The sequence below is a fragment of the Dipteris shenzhenensis genome, chromosome 26 (genome assembly GCF_047967505.1).
Source record: "Dipteris shenzhenensis isolate YYH24624 ecotype China chromosome 26, Dip_SZ_1.0, whole genome shotgun sequence".
NCBI lineage: Eukaryota > Viridiplantae > Streptophyta > Polypodiopsida > Gleicheniales > Dipteridaceae > Dipteris > Dipteris shenzhenensis.
The window spans coordinates 13,506,893-13,531,732 of NC_141621.1; the positions used below are offsets into that span (position 1 = coordinate 13,506,893).

Here is a 24,840-nt window from a genome sequence, read left to right on the forward strand (position 1 = left end):
CAAGCCAGTAGGAGCTAACGGGCAACAAAGCCGCCCAAAACTTGCTGTTATATGTGAACAAAATGAGAGCAAGAGTGAACAAGAGAGTGAGCTGAACGTAAGTTTGCTGAATAGTGGACTGAAATGAAGTGAGTACAAAAGAGAAGTCAGGGGTTTTGTCTAAGTGACAAAACCCTATCTTATCCACTAACCGTAGTTAAGGATTAGACTGTGGTTAGGGGAAAAACCTTAATGAGGAAAAAGTGCCCCTAACCCACTTATTACATTACATTGGCCACTGCTTAGAGTATAATAATAATTCTGGTGTACAAGGTAGTGATCAATTACCAAAAGGAGATAAATTTAGGGCACTGCGAAATGTCTCAAACTTCTCATGTGGAAGTGCTTTGGTGAAGATGTCTGCAACATTGTCATGTGTTGACACATAGATCATACTGATCTCCCTTGCATGCAACTTCTCTCTGACATAATGATAATGAACCTCAATGTGCTTCGTGCGAGCATGAAACACAGGATTCTTTGCCATTGCTATAGCACTCTGACTATCAGTGAGAATTGGAGAAGGACCCTCCAATAAGAGACGAAGATCAGCGAACAAGCGTCACAGCCAAACACATCCAACTGTCGTTGTGAAAGCTGCCTTGTACTCAGCTTCACATGAGGAAGTAGCCACTTTAGATTGCTTCTTGCTCAGCCAAGAAATGCAAGCTTTGCCCAAAAGGAAACAATTACCACTAGTGGACTGCCTGCTATCATTGTCTCCAGCCCAATCTGAATCACTGTAAGCATGCATCTGCAAGTCACCCCCCCTGGGAAACATCAAGCCATAAGACTTTGTGCCTTACAAATAACAGAAGATTCGTTTTACAGCTTGCCAATGTGTTGTCTTTGGGCTGTGCATATATCTGCCCACCTGAGATACTGCATAGTGAATATCGGGCCGTGTATTGCACAAATAGATGAGGCATCCAACACCTTGGTTGTAAAGTATGACATCCACTGATTCACTTGCATCATATCCAAGAGCTTCTGCACATAATTAGATTGAGACATAACGATGCCACGCTTGTCTTAAATGAACTGGATCCCCAAATAAAAATTTAACATGCCCAAATTTGTCATGTCAAATTCAGCTTTCAACTCAGCTTTTTGAAATCTGCAATTATTTACTCATTTGACCCTCTGAGCAGCATGCCATCTACATAAAGAATGATGACCAAAATATCCCCCCCATCCTTCTTGATGTAGAGGGTGCTTTCTGTGGGACTATTATGTAACCCCTTACTTGCCAGGAATGCATTAATCTTGGCATACCATGCACGTGGGGCTTGTTTCAGCCCATATAAAGCTTTGTTAAGCTTGCAAACATGAAGTGCATTGCCAGAAAGTTCAAATCCAGGAGGTTGTTTGACATAAACCTCTTCCTGCGGTCCCCATTAAGGAAAGCTGTTTTTATGTCCAACTGATGGACATTCCAAACAAAATTTGCAGCCATGGCAATAACTGACCTTATGGTGGTTATCCGGGATGTAGGAGCAAAAGTCTCCTCATAATCTATGCCCTTCTTCTGTGCATAGCCTTTGGCAACCAGCCTTGCCTTGTATCTGTCAATGGACCCATCTCGCTTTCTTTTCACTTTAAAAACCCACTTGCTACTAATGGTATGCTTACCTGGTGGCAAATCAACAACATCCCAAGTCTGATTTTTCTCAATGGACTGCAATTCATTGTGCATGGCATGCATCCAATGCACATTATCCTTTGCTTCTTCAAAAGAGTCAGGTTCTTCTTCATCAAGAAGAGGACCTGCATAAGCTGTCTCAAATGAAAGAGCCCCCCCTGCGTGCCTTACTGCACTACGAGTCCTACCAGGCAATGGGGCCTCAAGCCTACTCTCCCTGAGAGTCTGTAGCAACCAATTCGGGATCGTTTTGGCTGCATGTATCTCTTGAATCTCTTGCCTGACAACTTCATCTACACCTTGTGGAGATACAAAATCAGCCTGTGGCTGAATCAAGGCATGTGGATGAGGAGGAGGTTGCTGTAAATTCTGATTTTCAGCATGAGCCTCAGGTGAGGAACCAATTGCTATAGGAAGCATCCCCTCAAAAACATCATCTGAAGAAGCTAGAATAGTAGATTCAGCATGTGTATGTGCTGAATTCTCTGAAAATATAACATCTCTGGATTTGTTTTGCATTGCGGCAGGTGCACACATTAATTGGAACAAATCCAATGGTGATGAGGACACTCCAGTCTTGGGGATTGACATAGGGTTCACTTGGATTTAGAGGGGAGTCTCCGTCAGGTATCTGGGATGCCAGGTTGGGGTGGGCATCTCTCCGGCACAACAGTTCGCTCCCGTGTTGGAAAGTATCAGGAGGAAACTCATCTTTTGGAGTTCAGCCAGACTTGACCTTGCATCCATAGTTGTGGTTGTGAACTAGGTTTTATTGGCCACTGCCTAGTTTGTTTGCTCATGTTGGTGCAGATCTAGAAGTTGTATCGCTCAGCTCATGAGACCTATCAGGAACTTCCTATGGAGCGGTTTAGATGACACCTCAGATGTTGAAGCCAGGGTGGCTTGGGAGACCCTCATTCTCCTCACAGGAGAAGGTCTCAATATTATTGACCCGAACTTGTAGTGTATGGCCTTGTTCTGCAAGTGTAGTATGTGGATTGATGCCTGGACAGGAGCCTTGGAAGGATTTTTTCTCATGCAGAATTCAGTCTTGTACCCCTTCTCATGGGGGAGATTGGTTGGACATCAGCAGATGGATCTTTACTTCAGCCCATCTCAAATCTCCCCCTTCCCCTCTCATGGCTGCTATTCTGAAAGCCCGTGGCTGCTTCAGAAACACACTTTGCAGAGTTCCACCCACCTCTCGTGAATAAATTCACAGGCAGCCAGTCATGTGGAATGACTTGATTTTGGATGACCATGGTAGGCCACTTGGAGTGTCACATTATATACAGTGGTCTAGATGAGAGAGGGGACCTGCTTCTATTGTAGGCGCTTGGTAGGCCTTTATGAGACTTCTAGAGGATCATAGACTTTTAGCAGTTCTCCACCTTAGCAGATACAGGCAGCCATTCCGCCAGAGTGGATTGACACAGATGACATGCCACTCACAGAGTCCACTTGGTGGGGAGTGTTTTCAGGGACGGGCATTCCATTACAGATTATTGCACTGTCGGATGCACATGAGGATACCCTTGTCTTTGATGTTCAGTTAGGAGGCAAACTTATCAGATCTTCTGATGATATTCTTTTGGAGGTTGCATTTCAACCTGCCAGGATTGCAGGTTTCATGGACCCTGATCCTATGCTCCTTGCGATGGGGTCTTGGAGACTCTGGCTATATGGTGGTTTTCCTATTAGGTTCTTGCAGTGGGACCCAGGGGAGTGGGAATGGATTGATGAGGGGCACCGAGAGAAGAGATTCCCCTTCTTTCACTACACAGTTAGAAATGCTCGGAGGTTTCAGCTCAGCAGTAGAGGTTGGAGGCCCTCCAGAGTGCCACATTGGGATAGTTTTCAGATTTTCGCAGTTGTGCGAAAGAACTTTTGACGTAGGCTCTAGAAATCCCTCAGGAATAGAAAGATCACTCTTTTCTTTTGGCTTTCTATTCATGGAGGGATTGCAGTGAAGCTGTGGAGATCCAGGTCCCGGGCTGACCCTACTTGTCCTCATTGTCACATGGAGTCAGTATAGCATTGTCTTTGGGAGTGCAGACAAGCGAGGACGATCTGGAAAGGTGTTTCTAGGATTTTTAGCATCTTTCATACATCACCTTTCTATATGACTTGGGGTTCAGTGGCTTGGTTATCTTTTACTGGCCCTCGGGTGTTTTTCAAGAGACATGATCCAGATCCAGCTCTCATTGTACGGCGACACTCAGTGGAGTCTTGTTCCCTCCAGGATGTTTCCTTCACTCTTTTCAGAGCTGCTCATGCCTCAATAGACACGTCTTGGGAGATTTTGGCTAGCATTGCAGCTTGGCATATTTGGAGAGCCAGGTGTACAGAGGTGATGGAGGGTTTTTAGGTTCACCCTTCCCAGGCTATGGCCAGTATTTGGACCGACACAGTACACACTCTGATGGCCATTTGGGCGAGCATGCAGGGATCCCTTAGAGCAACCACTGCCAGGAAAGTTACTTTTTTCAGAGTTTGGAGAGTATCTCCTTTCTTCTCTGAGTCTGCTTCAGGGTTGAGATGGCATTTTCAGCCTCCACTTTGGTTCTTTATTAGCTAATTTTGAGCTGTTTTTTTTCCCTCATGCATTGCATGATGTACTTCCGCATTTGAGCTTGCTCTCGTGGTTTTCATTCATACTTAATGAAGTAATTTTCTTGAAAAAAAAAATAAAATCTTGCGAGAATTAGAATTGTAGAGACGATAGCCTTTGCTTTGTGCACTGTACCCAACAAAAATGCATTTAAGTGCCTTATCTGACAACTTATGTCGAAACTCCACAGGCACGTGGGCATATGCTACACAACTAAAAACCCTGAAGTGATCCACTGAAGGCTTTCTCCCATGCCATGCCTCATAGGGAGTGATTGTCTTCAAAGCCTTTGTGGGAGCCCGATTCAAAACATAGTTTGCACACCTGAGGCCTTCGAGCCAAAACCTGTGAGGTAACTTTTTACTAGTAAGCATGCATCTATCCATCTTTATAAGAGTGCGATTCTTGCGCTGAGCTTTACCATTTTGCTGAGGTGTAAGCCTCACTGTAAGCTGATGCGTGATGCCTTTCTCCTTCAAAAATGCCTCAAAACTCATGAGACGTATACTCCCCCCCTCTATCCGTGCGAAGTGTCTGCCCCTTGAGTCCTGTCTCATTCTCAACCATAGGCACAAAGTGTTTGAAATGCATAAACACTTCTGATTTTGCCGTAAGACCATAGACCCAAGTTTAGTTGGTGAAGTCATCTATGAACGTAACATAATAGAGGTAACCACCAAAAGGAGGTGTCCTCATGGGACCGCATACATCACTGTGTATGAGCTGTAATTTACGTGTAGGTCTTACTGCACCATCCTTCTTAGAAGGACATCTATGCATCTTGCCAAGGATGTAACCCTGACATGCATGAGGAGGAGGTGACTCCAAAGGAGGCAATGCATCAACCATAGCATGCTTCTGAAGTGTCATTAAGTTGCCATAGCTCATGTGCCCATACCTTGCATGCCATAACTCCGCATTCTGCATCGCAGCAGTGGGAGTGCTTACTGAAAGTGCAAGATGGGATCTTTTCTCATATATATCGAGCTGAAAAAGGCCCCGATACAAAGTGCCAGACAACATCAAAGCATAGTCATTCTCTTTGTCTCTGACTGCACACTAAGCATCATCTAATACAACCTGAAATCCTCCTCTATTGAGAGAGAACACTGAAAGCAAATTCTTCTTTATACCTGGCACATAGAGAACATCTGAAATTCTGAAATCTGTGCCATCAGTGGATGTGAGGATAATGTCCCCCACTCCACACACTGAATAAGAAGAATTATTTGCACAAGTCTCCTTCTTTTTAGTAGGTAGAGGATGCAGAGATGCAAAAAGGCTCTTCTTAGAAGTGATGTGCTTAGAAGCCCCACTATCAAAATACCAAGTATTCAGTGTCTCATTGACACTGAGAGCATGCATCCTTTGAAGGATCATAATTGCAAGTCAAGAAAGCATAAGGATCATCCCCAATAGTGGCTATAGCATTTGAACTACCCACTGAAGAATCTGAAATGCAAGACAAAAAGGCATAGTGCTCTTCCACAAAGCTGGCTGTAACATCTCCCCCATCATGTGCATGAGGAGTTGATGCATCTGACACAGCCATACCTGAATCCCTTTTCTTTTCTTTAGCTATGCGCTTCTTGCATTCACCAATATAATGACCTGGCTTCTTGTAGTACTTCTTTTTAGGCTTATCTGCATCACCTTTAGCCTTGTAAGAGGGCTGTCCTGAAGCAGCTTTATGCTGATGTGCGGGCTGATTGGCATGTTGCTTTTGCTGCCCCTTTCCCTTGGGCTTAAACTTAGAAAGCATGGCATGCTTGCCATATTTCTTCGTGTCTGCTCTACCTGCAAAAGAAGTCCTACCAACTCGTGAAAAGAGAGAGGATTGCTGCCCCCCCTCTGACAAATTCAGCGAGGTGTGGAAACCAAGATAGGACTCAGGAAGAGAATTCAGAGTGGTGGTAATCATCTCTGAATCCGGAATAACTTCATCAATATTCAGCAACTGCTCCCTCAAATCCTAAAGCTTTGTGAGGTGAGTATTCATGGAATCTCCCTCATCCATATGCGTATGAGGTAGCTCTCTCTTCTTCAGGAAGGAAACATTGGCATCATTTCTTGCTGCAAACATACTCTCTGATATCTCCCAAGCTGCCTTTGAGGTCTTGCATGACCGAATGTGAGGAATAATGAACCTCTTGACAGAAAGAGAAATCACTGATAGAGCTTGTGGATCCCTAGAATCCGATCTTTTCTGCTTTGCTGTGGGAGCCACTGGAGCAGCAGCTCCAATTACTTGTGCTGCATTTTGACCTTTACCCCTGCCTCCAGCTATAGGAGTGACAGGTGTAGCCACAGAATCTGGCCTTGCTTCATCTCCATTGACATAATCCCAAAGATGTCTGCCAACCAAGATGTTCTGAACCATAAAACTCCACAAGGAGTAGTTGGTGCCATCCAACTTATCCTTCTGTGTGAGGACTCCAAACACCTCATTGGGGTTGTTGCCATTTTTGCCAGATAAACTCAAAAAACACAGCAAACTTAACAAGTAGAATCCCTTCCTGGGATGTAAAATGTACAACGAAAATCTGCCAAAGAAAATATGCCCATAGTGACAAATACTGCCTCAACCTATCAAAGGCTTCAAATGCTCCACGATGCTCTGTAAAGAAAATATGCTAAAAAATGACAAAACTGCTTGCAAACCTCGCAAATGGCCTTTCAACTGCCAAATTGCATCTGAATGCCAAAAGCCCAAAATTTTTGCAAGAAATTGCACCTAAAAGAGGTAAATCAACCAAAAGCCCCAAATTTTGCAATTATTTGCAAAAACTGCAAAAGCCCCAAATTTTGCCTGCAAGATTGCAAGCAGAACCAAAGAGCCCCAAATTTCTGGAGTAAGTTCTGCAACCTGATTGCAATGCCTGCAACAAAACAATATGCCCCAAATGCGCTCCCAGAATGCAAGCCAAACGATGGCTATCTGCAAGAATGCCTGCCAAAGAACACCTGCAGAGAAAAGAACTGTCATGACAAGAGAAATGAATATTTAGTTAATTAATAGTCATTAGAACCTTATTATTGTTAGGCGCCAATTTGATGGTGCGGTTATATGTTTGTATTTATGATCGATCAAGCGGTGTAAATAGTTTTGCCAAAACTATGTAACATTGGCCAATGATTAGTAATAAAGATGCACACACACGTGTCTAGGTCCTAGGGGCAATAGGAAAGGGAAAGGGTGCATTAGAGTGCATTGAATGGTAGGTGCATGGGTCATAGGATGAGGGTAGGTGTAAATGGAAAGATGGAACTTGAGTGATCTCAAGGGACATTAATGAAAGGGTATCACCCTTTCATAATGAATCTCACGTAGCATTCTCTCTACCACATTGCATTCATCCGCCATCTCTCTCCCACCTTGCATGTAGGTTGAAATAAGAACAAGTACTCTCATGAGGGCACTCTTCCCCATTGGATGGCCAATTGGCATTCAAATTCTGCATGCATTGCATACATTTGCATTCTCGAAAAGTCTGGTTTTTCACATTTGGTATCAGAGCGGTGACGGTCTATGACCGGGACGAGAAGAGGGCGAGAGAGGAACGTGCAGAATCGTGGCGGACATGGTGGAAGCACTAGTGGGAGGCACGACCCGTGACAACCGCGCACGACGGAAGAGAAGCACGACGAGCGCTGAGAGCGGGTGTGGAAACCGCAGGGGAAAGCACGATCAAGAATGGTACGCAGTTGAAGAAGATGTGCACGGTCAAGGAACGCATGCGAGACAACGAAATATTGGACGGGACGGATGCATGTGCTGCGGGAAATGGGCCGCCATGCATTTAGCACAAATTTTGGGTTGCGAACACAGCCTTATTGGCCATTCTTGAATTCTGGAGGTTTTGAAACAAGGGGTTTTCTTTAAATTGTTGTTCTTGAATGGTGAATGGGGTGTCCTAACGGGGTGACCTCTCCCCCCCCCGCGTGTGAATGTACCCTTAAAATCCATAAACTGTGAGGAAAAGGGGACCCCCCGTTCTCCCCAACGGAAAGTCGGATCGGAACAAGATTTTAAGGGGTCAAGTACCCCCTATAACGGTATCTAGAGCTCTAATCCGCTCAAAACAAGTAGCCCAAATGGAGCGTACCAGTTTACAGTAGAAATACAAGAAGAAAAGCTTAAAAGAGAAGGAAGATGAGGTCATTTTAAGTGTCTTCTCAACACAAACAAAGTGGGAGTCGGATAAGTACCACCAACTCTACAACACTTGACTTTTGCTGTAAAATAAACCCCTTTTTTTGAAATTACAGCAAGTCATTTTCTCTCTTGTATTACTAAAAGGAAAGAATGGAAGGGGGAGGGAGATATAACAATGAACTTATTCCTTTTCCTCCATTACCCCAAGGAGAGAGAGAAAGAAACCTTCACCCCCTCCTGAAGAGGGTGGATTAGGTGAGAGTTACACACATCTTGAGTATGATAACCCACAAAAATAGATTTACAGCAGTCTCTCCTTCAAGAACCTCTTGATAGGGAGTTCTCCTTTCGTAATGAAAGAAGAAAAGAGACCAGCCAAGAACAAGGTGATGAGTTTACGCCTTCAACTCAAAATCTAGCACACATGGATTATAATCCAAGTGCAAGAGGAAGAGAGGAGACTCCTGTTGATAAGCTGATTTTCCAGCTTAGTAATATGATTGAGCAGTCCATTATGACAAGATTAGGGACTAAGAGGACTTTAAACTTTAGGGATGAAGAGTTGAGTATCCTTTCTAAGAGGTCCAAATTCCAACCACGAGAGAGAATTGAGTTCCCCAAATATGATGGGACAAGGGAGGCTGACAAAATCCTCAATTGGATTTGCCATTTTACTTTGCCCATCAAAACAAGACCGAGCAAGAGAAGCTTGCTCTTGCCACATTGCATTTGCAGAAGGATGCTTTAATGTGGTGGTCTTTTCCACAAACAAGAAAAGAGCCTATTCATGAATGGGCTAAGTTCGTGGAGCAACTGAAAGCCACTTTCATGCCACCGAGGCATGAAGAGAACCTAACCTTTCGTTGGGAGAGGTTTAGGCAGTTCGATAATGAGAGTAATGCAGATTTTAAAGATAGATTTTGGAAAACTCTCTCTAGAGTTACCTGAAAAGAGTGAGGAAGATAGGAGAAAGAAGTATTTAGCAGCCTTAAGCCCAAAAGTAAGGTACGAGGTTGAAATGTTTAACCCGACCATGCTTATGGACCTCACTAAGCTGGCTGAAATAGTCGAGAGGAAATTGAATCCTCGTAAACCCTTCAATAGGGAGGGTGGGTCATCATCTAAGACCAACAATAACCCACTTTTAGGAAACCAAACCGGTTTAAGAATAATAAAGGGAAGGGTAAAGCTCTTGTAAGGAATGTGAAGAGGCAATCACATCCTGGATGGGTGCCATTTCCTTCTATGATGGACGAAGAGAAGAGGAAGTTGATTAAGGAAGGAAAATGTTACGGGTGTAAGAAACATAAGCTAGGGCATGTATGGCATAAGTGTCCCGTTCTCTTGGGTAAGATTGCTAATACGAATTCAGTAAAAGGGAAAGCCAAGGCATCCAAGCTGGAGGGTGAGGCTTCTACCTTGTCACCCTCTAAATCTACCGTGACTATTGAGCCAATAGTGAATGCTGTCCATTCAGCCAATACCTTTGGGCCTCATGATCTTTTTAAGGTGTATGGATTCGTGAATGGACAGAGCGATGGATGTTCTAAATATAGTAAATCTAGGATTTCTTACAGATAATGTGGGCATGTCAAATTGCTTAGAGGTTACGGAGTTGGAAGCAGTCACATATGTAACTAGGTCTAGAATACAATTGCCATCTACAGGAAAGCACACAAGCACAGATGCACACGCCGACCGGCTGGCCTGCCTGCCTGCATGTACATATTTACATATATAGTTATATACACATTCTGTAGATGGAATTACGTGAAATAGGCCGAGCTTAGCTTTGTAGGCTATGTTCCAAGGGGGTAGATTGGTGGTTCTAAGTGTTTCATGAACTACACTTATTTATTCTCAGGGTCTGAGGAGGGACAGGGGAGGTTGCAAAACCACAAAACAAGGTTGCAAACATAAAATGCCTCACTTGCCGAGAAAGAGAACGCAGAGTAAACATTGAAACAATGATGATGAGTTGCAACACTTATTTTCATCGTGAGGAGTTTGGCATCTCACAGAGGATCCTCTTTAAAGGAGAAGCAAGGACAGAAATATGGAGGATAACTTGCTTATGCAGGCTAGATCACAGAGCAGTGAGCAATCTTGAAGCCCAGCTGACATACATCCTTGTACGAAAGGCATACCCAGTCTTGGCAAATCTTTAGGCAACAATCAGGAATTGGAGATGTTGTCCTACAGTTACATTTATAGCTGCGGAAAGAACCCCTGCCTTGTGATTTTAAGTCTTGATGGTGCTGCGACCTGCCTGCATTTATTTTCAGAGGGTCAGTCATTTAGTGCCATGCAACTGTGACTAGCATGCTACATCATTTGATAGCTTTAGCTGTGTACATGCATGGTCTTGTAACTATGCAATGTGTGGAAAATATTTGTCACAATTGCTTAAAACCTTTGTATGGATATCTGTCACATTACCATCAAGCTTTTGTGGTTACCATGTTTCATAAGTCCTCTACATTTATGTGCAGGAAACATCCCTGGAGTTAGTTGTGCTCAGTGATGATGGAGTAGTTCAATCTGTTTGTGAACAACCTGTTTTCGGTAAAACAAAGGATCTCAAAGTGCTGCCTTGGAATGAACTACATCGAAGCTATCAACCACAGGTAAAATTTTTTAATATTTATTTTTTCTTCATTCTTCGTTCTTGGAAGATCAAGATTGAGGTAAAAACACAGTTACCTTGAACAAGGTCTTCGAGAAATGCAGAAGAATTGAGAATGCAATGCTGCTGTGAGTGGAGTTCATAGTTACCAGGGAACGGCGTTCCAACATCCGGAACGTCTGGAACGCCATTCCAGGTAGCAGGCCGGAACCGGAACGGCCCCGGAACATCCTTTTTTTTTCTTTTGCTCTTTGAAAGTTTCAAATGGGTATTTTAGAGCTTGTATATAAAGTTTAAAGCTGTAAAATGTTAGTTTCTTTCATTTTCTAACATAGTTTTAAGCCATATGATGATGTGTCGTGTATGACGTGGCGTTCCGGTTCCTGCTCCCCCGTTCCCCCTTCCCAGAGCGTTCCCGTTCCTACACGAATTTCCGGAACGTTCCCGTTCCTTGGTAACTATGGTGGAGGTGTCACTCATCGTTATATATGGATAAGGAAATAAATTGAGATCCAGCACATCAATTTCAGAATTTAGCGCTTTGTAACTTCAGAGTGCGAAGACTGAGACCTGACATAGATTAGGGGACTGCTAGAAAGGTAAACCTTTAATACCATTCACTGAAAGACCACAAGTGCCGTCTATGAGTCCAAAAATGTACAAGCGATTACTAAATGCTTGGGCCTAGAGTACAGCCAGCCGTAGATGGGCCTAACTTTGAGACCAATCCTTATATAAATACCAGCCCTACAATTGACCCAACTTGGAATCCAATCCTTCCATAAATACCAGCTCAAAGCTTCCTTTGACTCCTTATCTCCCTCCTCTCGCTTTAGCCTTGAATTTGGGCTACAAGCTAGTTCTACAGCCTTGCTCTATCATTGTACTCTTGACTGCCTTGCTTCTATTACTATTTTGTATATTGCAATTTCAAACATCATTTCAACCCTTGAAGGTCTTCCTCTGCCTACAGGCAACAACGAGCAGCCTGCACCTGATGCATAGACTCCTTTTACAGCTGGTCATATGTAGCAAGACTTTGGTGAACTTGGTCATTCGCAAGCACAGGATAACTTGATTGCGAAATATGGATCACACATATCTCAATGATGTGCCAATCATTCCAGAGCCCTTTACAGGTGAAAAGAAGGAATCTGAGAAATACCTTTTGATGGCTGGCTTAATAGGTGTGATGGCTTTTTCAATTTACACTAGCTCCCTAATGATAAAAGAGTCAATTGGGTGCAAAACTATCTGTTAGAATAGGTCACTGCCCCCATGTGAGGAGGACGCGGGTTCAGTGGACCTGGGTAGGGCAGGCATTGTTGGGCGTTGATGATGTCAGTGGGGATGTCATAGTAGCTACTCCCTGCTATGCATTGGAGTTTATGGTTTTCAACCTTATGCTTATGAGTGACTATCATGAGATTGAAACTGCTTACTGTGGTGTGTTTTTAGAGGATCCATTTGGGCTTGTTCCTGGATTCATCTATATATATGCTTCACGATGCACTGGCTGGAGCACTCCGTAGAGCAGTGCACCCATTAGGAACAGTATGCAGTAATGAAGCAGGTCTGCAACAGGTTCTGCAGCAGAGAACAGGCCTATGCTTGGGCGGTCATGGGAACAGGTCGGTGTTAGCAGGTTGGCAGACCTTGATTTTACAGACCAAGGTCGGTCTAGTCCTTACAACCTGTTATGCCCAAAATGAACTCCAAACAACAAAATGCAAAGCAACAAGCTTCCAAGATAAAAAATCAAACTAGAACGAAGTTAGAATGTCCATACCTGCTGTCCATGGGAGAGGGCAAGCTCTTTCCTGCTTCTATCCTCTGCAGACTTTCAGCCAAGGGAAAAGAGAGAGAAAGTGGGGATAAAGATTTTGAGAGTTGAAAAGAAAGAAAGAAAGAAAGAAATTTTATTAAAGTCTTCGGAAGACCGATGGGTCTATGAGACTGTGAAAATCCTGATACAACAAGCTGTGGTAGTGGAGCTACTAAACGAGCGTCCATACCAATGCAAAATGCAAAAATGCGGAATGGTAGTACTAAGTCCTAAGTACAACATAGTCATGTTGATGGTCGACTATATATCAGTCTCAGCATCGTCATCAATATCATCATCATCATCGGCAGCAACAAGATATCAGGATGGATGAGGCAGTGGAGGCATGAAGTTGGCAATAGAGTGCTGTCGGCCACTCAGAGGTGCGGTCCTGGCACGTTTCCTGGTTGTAGCTTTGCGTCTGACGAGGGCTACTGTGAACCCCGTCTGTCGGGCTCTGACTCTAAAGGAGGAGGGGATGTCCCCAAGTGTGATCTGCGTGTCGACCCTCTGTTTGAGCTGTCGGGTCACAGGCTCCGGGTCACGGTCATGTCGAGGCCTTGTCTAGTCCACCAGCTCCAAGGCCTCGAGATGTGTAAAACATAGACACCAGCAAAGAAGACAGCTCGAAATGGAAGAAAATCCATTGTACAGCTTTTAGATGCTGCCTTGGGGTGCGTACCATGTACAAAATGCTGAGAACAGCAGCAAAAACAGGCTGTACAGCTTGCAGGGGATCTCCTCAAGCCCCTCATTAATGCTCTAACGCTTCCAAACCAATGGAACATTGGTTTGCCCCTCACATTAAAGTCCTAACCCCTCTTAAGCAATGAAACATTGGTTTCTCCTTGGGGTCAACATTTAGACCCCTCAATTCCTAGCATTTGGGCCTAGTAGGTGCACTGAAAATTGGACTAGGGACTTTCTAGGAAGTAGGTGCTTCCTCTAGGCCAGCCCCCTCTGCCAAAGCGGCCACGGAAGTAGCCATGACGTTAGCTCCACATGAAATTCACGCCCCCATGACATACCCCCTTCTTAAGATAGCAAACAAACTCGTTTGCTGCTACAAAATACAGTAAAGAAACAACAATGAAAGATAGCCCATACCAGACAATACATGATCTGTATGATACAACCAGCAATGATGATATGGTCTAGGAGAGCGCGCAATTCCATCAATGGATCAATGCATCACCTGTGTGGAGTGACTAGTACTCTCATATAGAGGTTCCACGGCAGAAATACTATTGGCAACTAGTATCTTGGGTGAGATTTGCACTGTCACCAAGCAATCTCTAGATATCCAGTGAGGGAGCAGAGGTGCTACCCCCCTCTCGAGCATTAGGCAATGCTCCAGACCTCTGCTCTACTCAGCTTGAATGAGCTTGTACCGTAGTGGGCTCGAGCTGAAATGCTTCAAGGTAGAGTTGCAATACCCTAGGTGAATCTGCCAGTTCACCTTCCTCCATCCACTTGGCATCGAGTGCTGAGTAGTTCTGAAACTTGACCAGATACCTTCTAGAAACTTTACCTCCGACTTTCCTTTCACGGTGTGCCATAATCTGTTCTGGAACCAAAATCTCATCCAGTTCTTCCACTTCAGGCTGTTTCTCGTCAAGCATATCTTCTGGCACATCTCCCTGGAAAGGCTTCAACAAACTCACATGAAAGGCATTGTGAATTGTTCAATGGCGTGGTAGCTTCAGCCTGCAAGCTACATCATTTATCTTTGGCAAGACTTGGAAAGGTCCATAGTACCGCATTTTTCAGTTTGGTGTACACCTTATCCTTGCCTTTCATTTGCCTAAGTCTTTCTTTCTGAAAACACAGCAACACCCAATCATCGTCTTTAAAGACCAACGCACGTCGGCGCTTATTTGCTGCTCTTTTATGTTTCCCTTGACTTTTTTGGAGGGCTGTTTTTACCTTATGATAGGCTGCATCTAAGCTTTCCACAAATCTGTCTGCTTTGAAGATCTTCTCTTTGGTGTGCAAAATGGGTGGTACCTTTCGTCCGCCTTCCACGGTTTTGAAGGGTGCTTTCCCTGTGGAAGAATGCACGGTATTGTTGTAGGCAAACTCAACCAGTGGCAAAAATGTTGGAAGGTCACCTCCTCATTCAGCTGAGCTCCCCCGACACTACCTCGACACTCGTGGAGCAGAGCCCCATCCTCCTTAGCCCATTACGCTTCGCTTCCGAGGGCTCTCTAAGGAGTATTGAGCCATCCTCCCCATTGGTCGGGCATTTGGCACCGTGCTCAAGTCCCCGCCAGAGTCGGCCGCCTCAGTTGTAGCAGATGTCCGGGTCCCTAGGATTAGACTGGTGGTTGAGAGCCCAGAGTCCACACTTCGCTAGCGAGTGGAGATTTTTGGGTTACCAAGCGAGTGTTTTCGGTGCAGACAGATGGGTCACCTAGCCAGAGATTGTCCCCGTGGCCATGGTTGAGCGCCTCCCCCCCACCCCCGCAGAGTAGGCAGAGTCAGCAGACCAGAGTCTCGCACCCCCTCAGAGAGGAGCAGCAGGAGTCTCAGACCCGCCTGGGTGACCCCCTCAGAAGGGGACTAGACCCAGGTTAAAAGGAAAAAGAAACCAAGCAAACAGGCTCGCAAGCGCCGCAGGCAGAGGGCCAGACGCAGAGAGAGAGATAGGGTTGTCCGTGAGGTACCTGAGGAGCAGCAACAATAGCAACAGCAGGAGCCCTTACGTGGGGATCCACCTCCCTCAGCGGAAGGGGCCACCGCCCAGCCAGATGATCCTCACGTGATGGAGGCTTAGCGTTCGCATCCACCCCTGCATCAGCAGCGAGCCCGAGGAGTTCCTGATGAGGCGATGGTGGATGTTAGCCAGACAGTGGCGGCTGAGGAGGAGCGGATCCAGAGCCCCGGCGAGCCTGATCTGCAGGGGGAGCTTGTGATCGCCCCTATTCCCCCCCCTCCCCCTTCCCCTCCATATCCCTCCCCCCCTTCCCCTCCACTCCCCCCTCCCCCCCTTGGGTCCCCCCGCGCCCCCCCCCCCCCGCGCGTCCCTTCTGCTATGATCACCCTCACTACCCTCCCCCTTCCCTCCGTCCCTCCACCTCCCGCCGCCCCCCTCTCCACCTCCTTAGTAGGTTCCTTAGCCTCCCTCCCCTCCCCTCCCCTCCCCTGCCTTGACACCCCTACCAGCAGGCAAGGGTAAGACGACGTCCCCTTTTGCTCCCTCATCACAGCATCAGGCCCATGCGGGGAGGGAGCTAGAGGGACGAGGCTCGTCCTCCAGGTCAGCAGCTCCCCATCTACAGCCTGGGCATCCCTTACCACGAGACTTCTGGAGGTTGGGATCCTGGAATTACCTAGAGATCCTGGACTCTTATCCTTTACCGTTGGAGGTAATGCTTATGGTCCTGCAACCAAAGGGGGGTTTGGTCAGCGCAGTGGGCTCTCAGACACACCCTGTTTGGAGTTTACAGTTTGCCTCCACAGGGTTGGAGAAGTGGAACCCAGAGGTGTTTAACGCTATTCTGGGAGATCAGATTTCACGCATGATGGACGAGTGGATGGGAGCACGGGGACTGGATCTTTGGTACGCCAATGGTGCGGAGGTGAATTTTCAGCTGAGCTTCACGTGAGAGGAGCTGACGTGTGGTTTGGCGGTAGGAGTTATCAGATTGCTGTTTGAGGCAAAGGTGGATCATGCATACTATTGGCCCCTCCAGAAGTGTGCGGAGCTGTTCGGGGTGGACAGGCAGTAGGACCTAGGTTCTCAGTGGCTTAGTGACAGGTTCAAGAGCGCTCGCCTTGAGCTTCAGAACACGGAGATTCGACGAGCTGAGTTCTCCTATCGCTCTTCCCGGGCTCGGTGGGTATAGCAGGGGACAGGATGACGGAGCAGTTTTTCTAGACCACTGGGTCCCGATCAGCAGGCACACAGTTGCAGCGTCTTTGGGATTCACAAGGCATCATGCACACTCACCCGCATGAGATCTTAGACCTGATCACAGGTTTTTACAGCCAGCTCTTTCAGACAGAGAGGATGACTCCAGCTGTTATTGTGGCCGGAGAGGTAGTTTGGGATCACGTTCTGACAATAGTCTCGCAGGATTTATGCAGCAGGTAGGAGGAGCCTTTCACGAATAAGGAGCTCTGGGAAGCCCTCAAGGCTCTCTCGACCCAGAAGTGTCCTGGTGAGGATGGCTTGACTCCAGCTTTCTTTTGGAACTTCTGGGAGATTATCTCCATCCCTTTCCGACTAGCATGCCAGGAGATTTTTGACACGGGCTCCCTTCCTCAGTCCTTGAGCAGGGGGTGGATTTGCTTGATCCCGAAAGGGAGGAGATAGGTTAGACTTTCGGCAGTGGAGACCGATCACTCTGCTTGATACTGCATACAAGATTCTTGCCAAGGTCTTGAGTTTGCGGTTATGGCCCCATCTTACTGACATCATCCACGACACACAGACGGGGTTCGTTCAGGAGTGTAGCATCTTGGACAACATCTTCACGTTCTGGGAGGGAGTGGATTGGTCTAGGGAGGAGTCATAGCCACTGGCCGTCCTTCTCTTGGATTTTGAGAAGGCCTACGACAGGGTGGAGTGGTCCTTTCTGGAGGGCACTATGCGGAGATTGGGTTTCTTAGACAGATGGGTCAGAGGAAGTTCTGCGCTTTATGCGGGGAGCTCTAGCCAGATGCTTATCGGAGGACACACGGGCGAGGCCTTTCTCTCTCTCGCTCGGTCCGCCAGGGCTGCCCACTCGCTCCCTTCCTCCTCTTGTTCGCGGTGGAGGCTTTGGGCTACTACTTGAGATCAGAGGTGGCAGGCCTCACATGGTTGAGGCTCCTAATCAGACAGGAGGAGGATCTGCTTGACTGTTTGTAGATGACACGGCCTTGTATGTTGAGGGCACCATAGCGAGTCTGGAGAGAGTCAGGGGAGCCCTGGCTATCCACTGTGAGGCCTCGGGTGTGCGGATCAACAAGACAAAGTCTATAGGTTTCTTCATGGGCTATGAGGAGACACAGGAGATTCGTGAGTGGGGGAGTGACTTTGGCTTTAGATGGATACCGCGGGGCCAGACAGTGAGATACCTCGGATGTCAGGTTGGTATTGACATTACAGCAGAGCAACAGATCGCCCCGGTCCTTGAGAGTGTTCAGCGTAAGCTTCTCTACTGGAGCTCGGCCAAACTCTCCCTAGTAGGCCGTGCCTTAGTGGCAAACTAGGTCCTTGCCACAGCTTGGTATATCGCCTCCTGTTGGTGCTTTCACAGAGGATGCATTGGGCAGCTCCGACGGTTGGTTTGGAACTTCCTTTGGGCAGGATCGGATGGCATGCGGAATACTAGAGTCGAGGTCACTTGGCAGACGGTGATCATGCCGCAGGCTGTGGGAGGCTTGGGTATCAAAGATTTGGAGATGCAGAGCAGAGCCCTCCTAGGCAAGTTGGTTGTTCGTGGCCTCATCCCAGGTGCATGGCCTTGGAAGCTCCTGTTACAGCGAGGGCTTCTCAGGAACACTCCACGCACCGGAGGTTAGTGGCAGCCTTCACATAGGTGGATCTTCTCAGAGGCCCCCCTTACATGGAAGGGTTTCTCCTTGATGAGGAGCCTTCACAGGGTCTGGCAGAGACTAGCAGGGGGTCTCATTCGTGCTCCGCCCAGATGTAGAGAGGAGTTTGAGCATTAGCCCCTAGAGATCCAAGATCAGGAGGGGCGTATGCTCGGACAGCGGACGCACATTGGTTGGGCACAGTGGGACAGTGGTCCGGCTGGGTCTTTTGCCAGATGGAGGAGACTACCCATGGAGGTGGAGGCGAGGCTTGGCGTCGTAGCGCATCTGCGAGGGGCAGGGCAGCGGATGAGAGAGATTGACCTAGCCATCCTTGCGTCCTGGTGGGAGAGACTTCGCGTTTGGAGGGACAACAGTTGGTGGGGTAGTTTTCTCGGACTGGTGTGCCCTTGAGGATGATGATGCAGAGAGGTAGCACACACCCCGGCTTCTTCCGTGTAGTACCTGGAGGCCTACTTCATCCGCTCATTGAGAGAGACCTTGAGATGGATGGGAGTCTTGATGGGATTCACTGGCAGATGATCAGAGTGGTGGGATGTTTGGGGAAGGAGTGGCACATTGACCCTCCCAGTATCTCAGAGCAGGATGCCCCCAAATGGCGCCTCTGGCTGTGGGAGGGTAGACCCTTGAGGAGGGAGGTCCAACAGTGTGATCCGAGAGAGTGGTTCTGGCCCTCCAGAGGTGACCTTGCCGAGCAGATGGACGAGATGCCCTTCTTTTCCTACACCACACGGATTGGCAGGAGGCTTTAGATGGACTCTTCGAGGTGGACCCCCTCGAGAGAGCGGCATTGGGTGACCCAGAGAGTGCCCCAGGATGTCCGTTCCAGGTTTTGGACGCGATTATGGTCCAGCTTGCGGTCGAGGAAGATATCCTACTTCTTCTGGTTGGCCGCCTACGTAGGCTTGCCCATCAAACCGTGGTTGGAGAAGATGCGAGTGGAGGGGTAGTGCCATAGTTGCTTTGGTGGTTTCTTGGAGATGATCCCGCATTGCCTTTGGAGCTGCCGCAGAGCAGCGAGGATCTGGATGGGAGCCGTTAGGATCATGACCTGTATGCAGAGTCTTTAGAGAGACTACACCTGGGGGATGGTTGCCTGGTTGACTAAGGGAGGACACACGTTCCAGATTGATGAGACCCCCCCAGCCTACCGGATACAGGGTCAAAGCATTTAGAGGATAGCGCTCCATGAGGCAGTCCCTCCTGATAGCCTAGCTCCCCTTTCTCCTCCGGAGGACAGCGTTTGGGAGGTGGTAGCTAGTATCACTGCGTGGAACATTTGGGTAGCTTGCTATAGTCTTGTGATGGGTGAGCATCCGGTTCCACCTTCGGCTACCATGGTCGCCATCTGGCAGGATATCATCTACACTCTACGCTCCACCTGGGAGCGTGGGACTCTAGGCTCTAGAGCGACTATTGAGAGGCGTGCTCGATTCTGCAAGGCTTGGCCTGTAGGAGTTTTCTATATCTTCACTCCGCGAGGGATTCGTCGGTTGTATAGTCCCCCCACTTCCCTGTTAGCCCCAATACCAGAGATCCCCTAGGCAGTGAGCTGGGTGTCTCTGGTATAGGCCGTTTTTTTCTTCCAGCCTTTTCCGGGTTTTCCATACTCAGCACGTTCGTGGCTGCTGTTTTGTTTGAAGTCTTTCAAGCATTAATAGAAGGTTCCTTTCTTTGCAAAAAAAAAACAAATACAAAGCCAAGCTAGTAGTCAAGTGGAGTGTCTTGATTTTGATGAGGTCTTTGCCCCTACAGCACGGATGGCAACCATACAAACATTCATAGCATTTTGGATGGTCCATTTGTCAATGGATGTCAAGTCTCCATGCTGGAGGAAGAAGTTTATTTGCAACATGCAGAGGAATTCCATGTTCCAACAAGTACAGCTACACAGGTATGCAGACTGAAGAAAGCTTTGTATGGGCTGAAACAGGCCCCAAGGGCATGGTACCAACACATTGATGACTTTTTTAAATAAGATTGGATGATCTCGGAGTTCATCAAATACAAACCTGTACCTCTTTTCAGAGGGGACAGATGGATGATCTAATTTTGTATGTAGATGATCTAATTGTAGGCCATCTTCTGATGGTTCTAGTGATGCCCTATAGGCCATGGTATGTGCCTTGTAGGCATAAGTGGAGGCACTTATAGTGTTAGTGCCTTTTAGGCATAGGACATTTAGTCCTATGTGACACCTAGGACACTTAGTCCTAGGTCTAGGTACAAGTACTATGTACTTGTGCATTTTCTATCTATCTAAGATTGACGTGACTTCTCTATCGACTCGTCTTGTACCTGCACTCTCTCTCTTTCTTTTCGTTTCGTACCTACAGTGCTATCAGAGCAGGTATTGCTCTAGCCTTCCCGCTCTCCTCAGCCCCAAGTTCTCCATTGCTCATTGGGAGTTTTCTGCCCTGCTGGTCGACATATTCCCAGCCTGTTCGAGGCCCTTCAGCGCTATCTGCTCCGTACTCTGCGTAGTTGCCGTACTGCACGTCTGTGCACTTCGTCGTACCTTCACTGGTACCTGCGTCGTACTTGCGTTGTCGTTGTCCGTACTGCACGTAGCTGTACCTGCGCGTTGCATCGCTGTACTGAAATCGTGCATTGTCGTACTCTGTGCTGTACCTTCAGTCGTACTAGGTGCGGTACCTTCCGTACGTATACCGTACACTACGCCGTACCTGTAGTGCTATCTGCTCCGTACTCTGCGTCATCGCCGTACCTTCAGTTTGACGTACGCCGTACCCTCAGTACCTGCGTAGGAACACCGTGCAAGGTACTTGCACCGTACCTACAGATCAGTCGTCAGCAGCTTGTACCAGTTTCCCGTACACACGTACCTTCAGTAGCTGATCGTACAGCTTGTACTTGATCTGGGTATTCCGTACGTTTCACCACAGGACATTGGCAAATTTGGGGCTTTCATCTCCTTTCACCTCCTTTGATTGCAATTTCTTGCAAGAATACTGGAGTTTTGGGATTTGTTCTGCAATTTCTTGTTTAGATTGTAGTACATTGGGTCAGATTGCAGGACATTAAGTTACATTTGCAGGACATTGAGTCAGATTTGCATACATTGGGTCACATTTGCAAAAATTTCAGCAAAATTTGGGGCTTTTCTGAATTTGCCCTCTTTTTGGCCTATTTGCCCTCAATAAATTTGGGGCTTTTGCCAAATTTGCTGTTTTTGCAGTGAACATTGCCTGTCACAGTCACATTTGGGTCAGATCTGCATTTGCCCTTTGATTTGGGTCAGAAATTTGCAGATATTTGCTGTCATTTTTGGGACAGCCAGCTTTTTGCAGTGTAGCCTTGAGGCTTTTTGGGTCTTTTACAGGTTATCACAGTTGCTATGGTTGGGAACAATCAAGATTTATTTGGAGTTCTTCGTGAAGATGATAAGTTGGATGGCACCAACTATCCGATGTGGTCTTATCTCATGAAACATATTCTTGTTGCAAAGCATTTGTGGAATATTTTTTCTGGGGCTGATCTGAGGCCAGCCAATGCTACAGTGGTTGTTTCTACTGCTGGTCCTTCTGCAGGTGGTACTCCTCCTGATGCCTCTTCCTCTAGCACTCCTGCTGCTGCTCTTCCAACTCAAGAACAGTCAAGATGGGATGCAAGAGATGCAAATGCACATTCATGCATTGCTTTATCATGCAAGAGAATCATTATTCCACACATCCGGTCTTGCAGGACAGCAAAGGATGCTTGGGATAAATTGGCTTCTGTATATCAGATTCGCAATGAAGCTCGTGTTGCATATTTGAGAAGGCAATTACAGGAAGTGAATATGAATGAAGGTGAGTCAATGGATGCATATTTGACAAAGGTCAAGGACCTCATGGAACAGCTTGCCAACATTGATGAGGTGGTGCCAAATTCACAGCTTGTCAGTACTACATTGAATGGACTGCCAGTTACATATCAAGGGTTTGCTACAACCCTTCGATTAGTGGCCATGGGTAATCCAGACCACTATTCTTTCGATCAGCTAGTTACTTTGCTTTTGCAGGAAGAGCAAAGTAGAGCTAACAGATAAGCCATTATTCTTGATCATGCATTTGCTTCACAGCAGACAGGAAGAGGCAAGGCTTCCAAGCCTATGGGCAAGCCAAAATCTGCGCACAGCAGCTGCAATTCCTCTACGCATAGCAGCTGCAATTCCTCCCATGCATCTAAAAATACAGCAGATAAGGGAAAGAAGAAAAGATGCAACTATTGTTGCAAGCCTGGACATGACATTTCAGAATGCAGGAAGCGCATTGCTTCGGAGAAAAAGAAAGCAGGATTGACAGTTAATGCCTCACATGCCATTGAATCCCATGAGCCAGGAGATGCTTCACATGCACATGCTCTTCAGGATGATTGGGCATGGGCTGTTCATTGCTCATTTGATCCCTCCAAAGCTGATGCACTATTTACTGCTAATGATGCTCAGTCCTAGTACTTTGATAGTGGTGCTTCCAAGCATGTCACATCTTGCAGACAGTTGTTTCATTCTCTAGCTGATGCACCTCGAGGGGGGACTGTTACATGTGCCAATAATGCTTCATATGCTGTAAAAGGAGTTGGAGATGTGCAGCTCACATCCATTTCCAGCCATCCTGTCACTCTGACAAATGTTCTTTTTGTGCCTGGCATTGAAGTCAACTTGATTTCAATTTCAGCAATTGCTACTTCAGGTTTCAGAGTAATTTTTGATGGCTACAGATGCCTAGTATATGATCTTCGTGATGACAATGCCATAGTTCTCATTGGCACTTTGCAAAAAGGGCTTTATCACCTTGATCATCATTCAGCTGCACTTTCTACTGAGGCATTGGCTATTTCAGATTCACAGCTTGCTGAAACTCATCTTTGGCATGAGAGAATCTCAATTATAGAGCTCTTGCAAAGCTACATTCACAGCAGATGGCAAATGATGTATCTCAGACTCACACAGTTTCCAAACATGTGTGTGAGGGTTGTCTTTTGGGTAAGATGCATCGATTTCCTCAAAAAAATTGTCCAAAACTCTCACAAAGGAAATTGCAGCTAGTACACAGTGACGTCTGTGGCCCAATGAGGACAAATGCCATTGGAGGATACAAGTATAACATGACTCTCATTGATGATTTCACAAGGTATTGCTGGATATATCCTTTAAAGGCCAAATCTGAAGTTTTCTTATGCTTTCAGAGATGGCTGAATATGGTTGAGAATGAATGAGGATGCAAGCTTGTCACCCTCAACACAGATGGGGGGGTGAGTATATGTCAAAGGAGTTTGATGCATTTCTATCCTCACGAGGCATTATTCACTCATGCACTACTCCTTACACTCCTCAGCAGAATCCTGTTTCTGAAAGGAAAAACAGGTCCACAATGGAGATGGCCAGATGCATGCTTAAGGCCAAGTCTTTGCCCAATAAATTTTGGCTTGATGCAGTAATGTGTGCCAACTATGTGCTGAATAGATCACCTACACGGGCATTAAAGACTATCACACCTTATGAAGCATGGAAAGGCAGGAAGCCTTCACTTTCACACGTGAAAGTTTTTGGGTCTCTTGCATATGTTCATGTACCATCTCAGCTGAGACATAAGCTTGATGACAAGGCAATCAAATGCATATTCATTGGTTACAGCCAAGAGAGCAGAGGGTATCGGTTATATCAACCAAATACTGGGAAGATTATTGTTAGTAGAGATGTGATCTTTGCTGAACATTCAGCTTCTCCTCTTGTGGACTGCAAAGCAAAGCCAGATATTGACATGTTTGATGCCTTTGAATCTTGGTTACCTCTGCCATCATCAGAGGAGGATTTTGAGCAGCAACATGAGCCTCCTGCAGGCCCTCCACTAAGCAATAATCAGCCCCAACCTCATGCTGATTTGCAGGTTTCTCTTCCGGCACAAAATGATCCCACTACTCATGATGCAGTCATTGAAGAAAGAGCTGTCAATAGACAGCAAAGGCAAATTCCCAGATGGCTTCTTGACACATTGAGGGACAGCAAACAAGATCAGCCTTTTGCTGCCCGCACAAGATCAGGGAATAGACAGCATGGTCACTTTCTTGAGTTTGCACTCCTTGCTACAGCTTGCAATGAAGAGCCTTTGTGCCATAAAGATGCTTTTGACAGCAAAGAGTGGATGGATGCAATGAAAGCTGAGTTACAATCTATTGCCAAAAATGACACTTGGAAATTAGTAGATCTCCCACCTGGCAAGCATGCCATTGGAACGCGGTGGGTCTACAAATTAAAAAGGAAATCTGATGGTAGCATAGATCGATGCCCGTCTTGTTGCAAAAGGGTATGCCCAACAACAAGGCATTGACTTTGAGGAGACATTTGCTCCCACATCCAGGATTACTACCATTCGATGTGTCATTGCCATTGCAG

General features: G+C 46.6%; 1 protein-coding gene across 2 annotated transcripts in view; it reads left to right on the top strand.

Annotated features, from left to right (window-relative positions):
• Positions 1-24,840, top strand: part of LOC147884703 (Cleavage and polyadenylation specificity factor (CPSF) A subunit protein) — an 82,986-nt gene that overhangs the window by 15,218 nt on the left and 42,928 nt on the right. Inside the window, exon 2 of one of the 2 annotated variants that reach the window (XM_087397153.1) lies at positions 10,941-11,075. In XM_087397153.1, the coding sequence (XP_087253279.1) occupies positions 10,941-11,075 (135 nt within the window). Of the gene's footprint in view, positions 1-10,940; positions 11,076-11,211; positions 11,271-24,840 lie in introns of those variants that run through there. The other variant, XM_087397154.1, reaches the window with a different exon arrangement.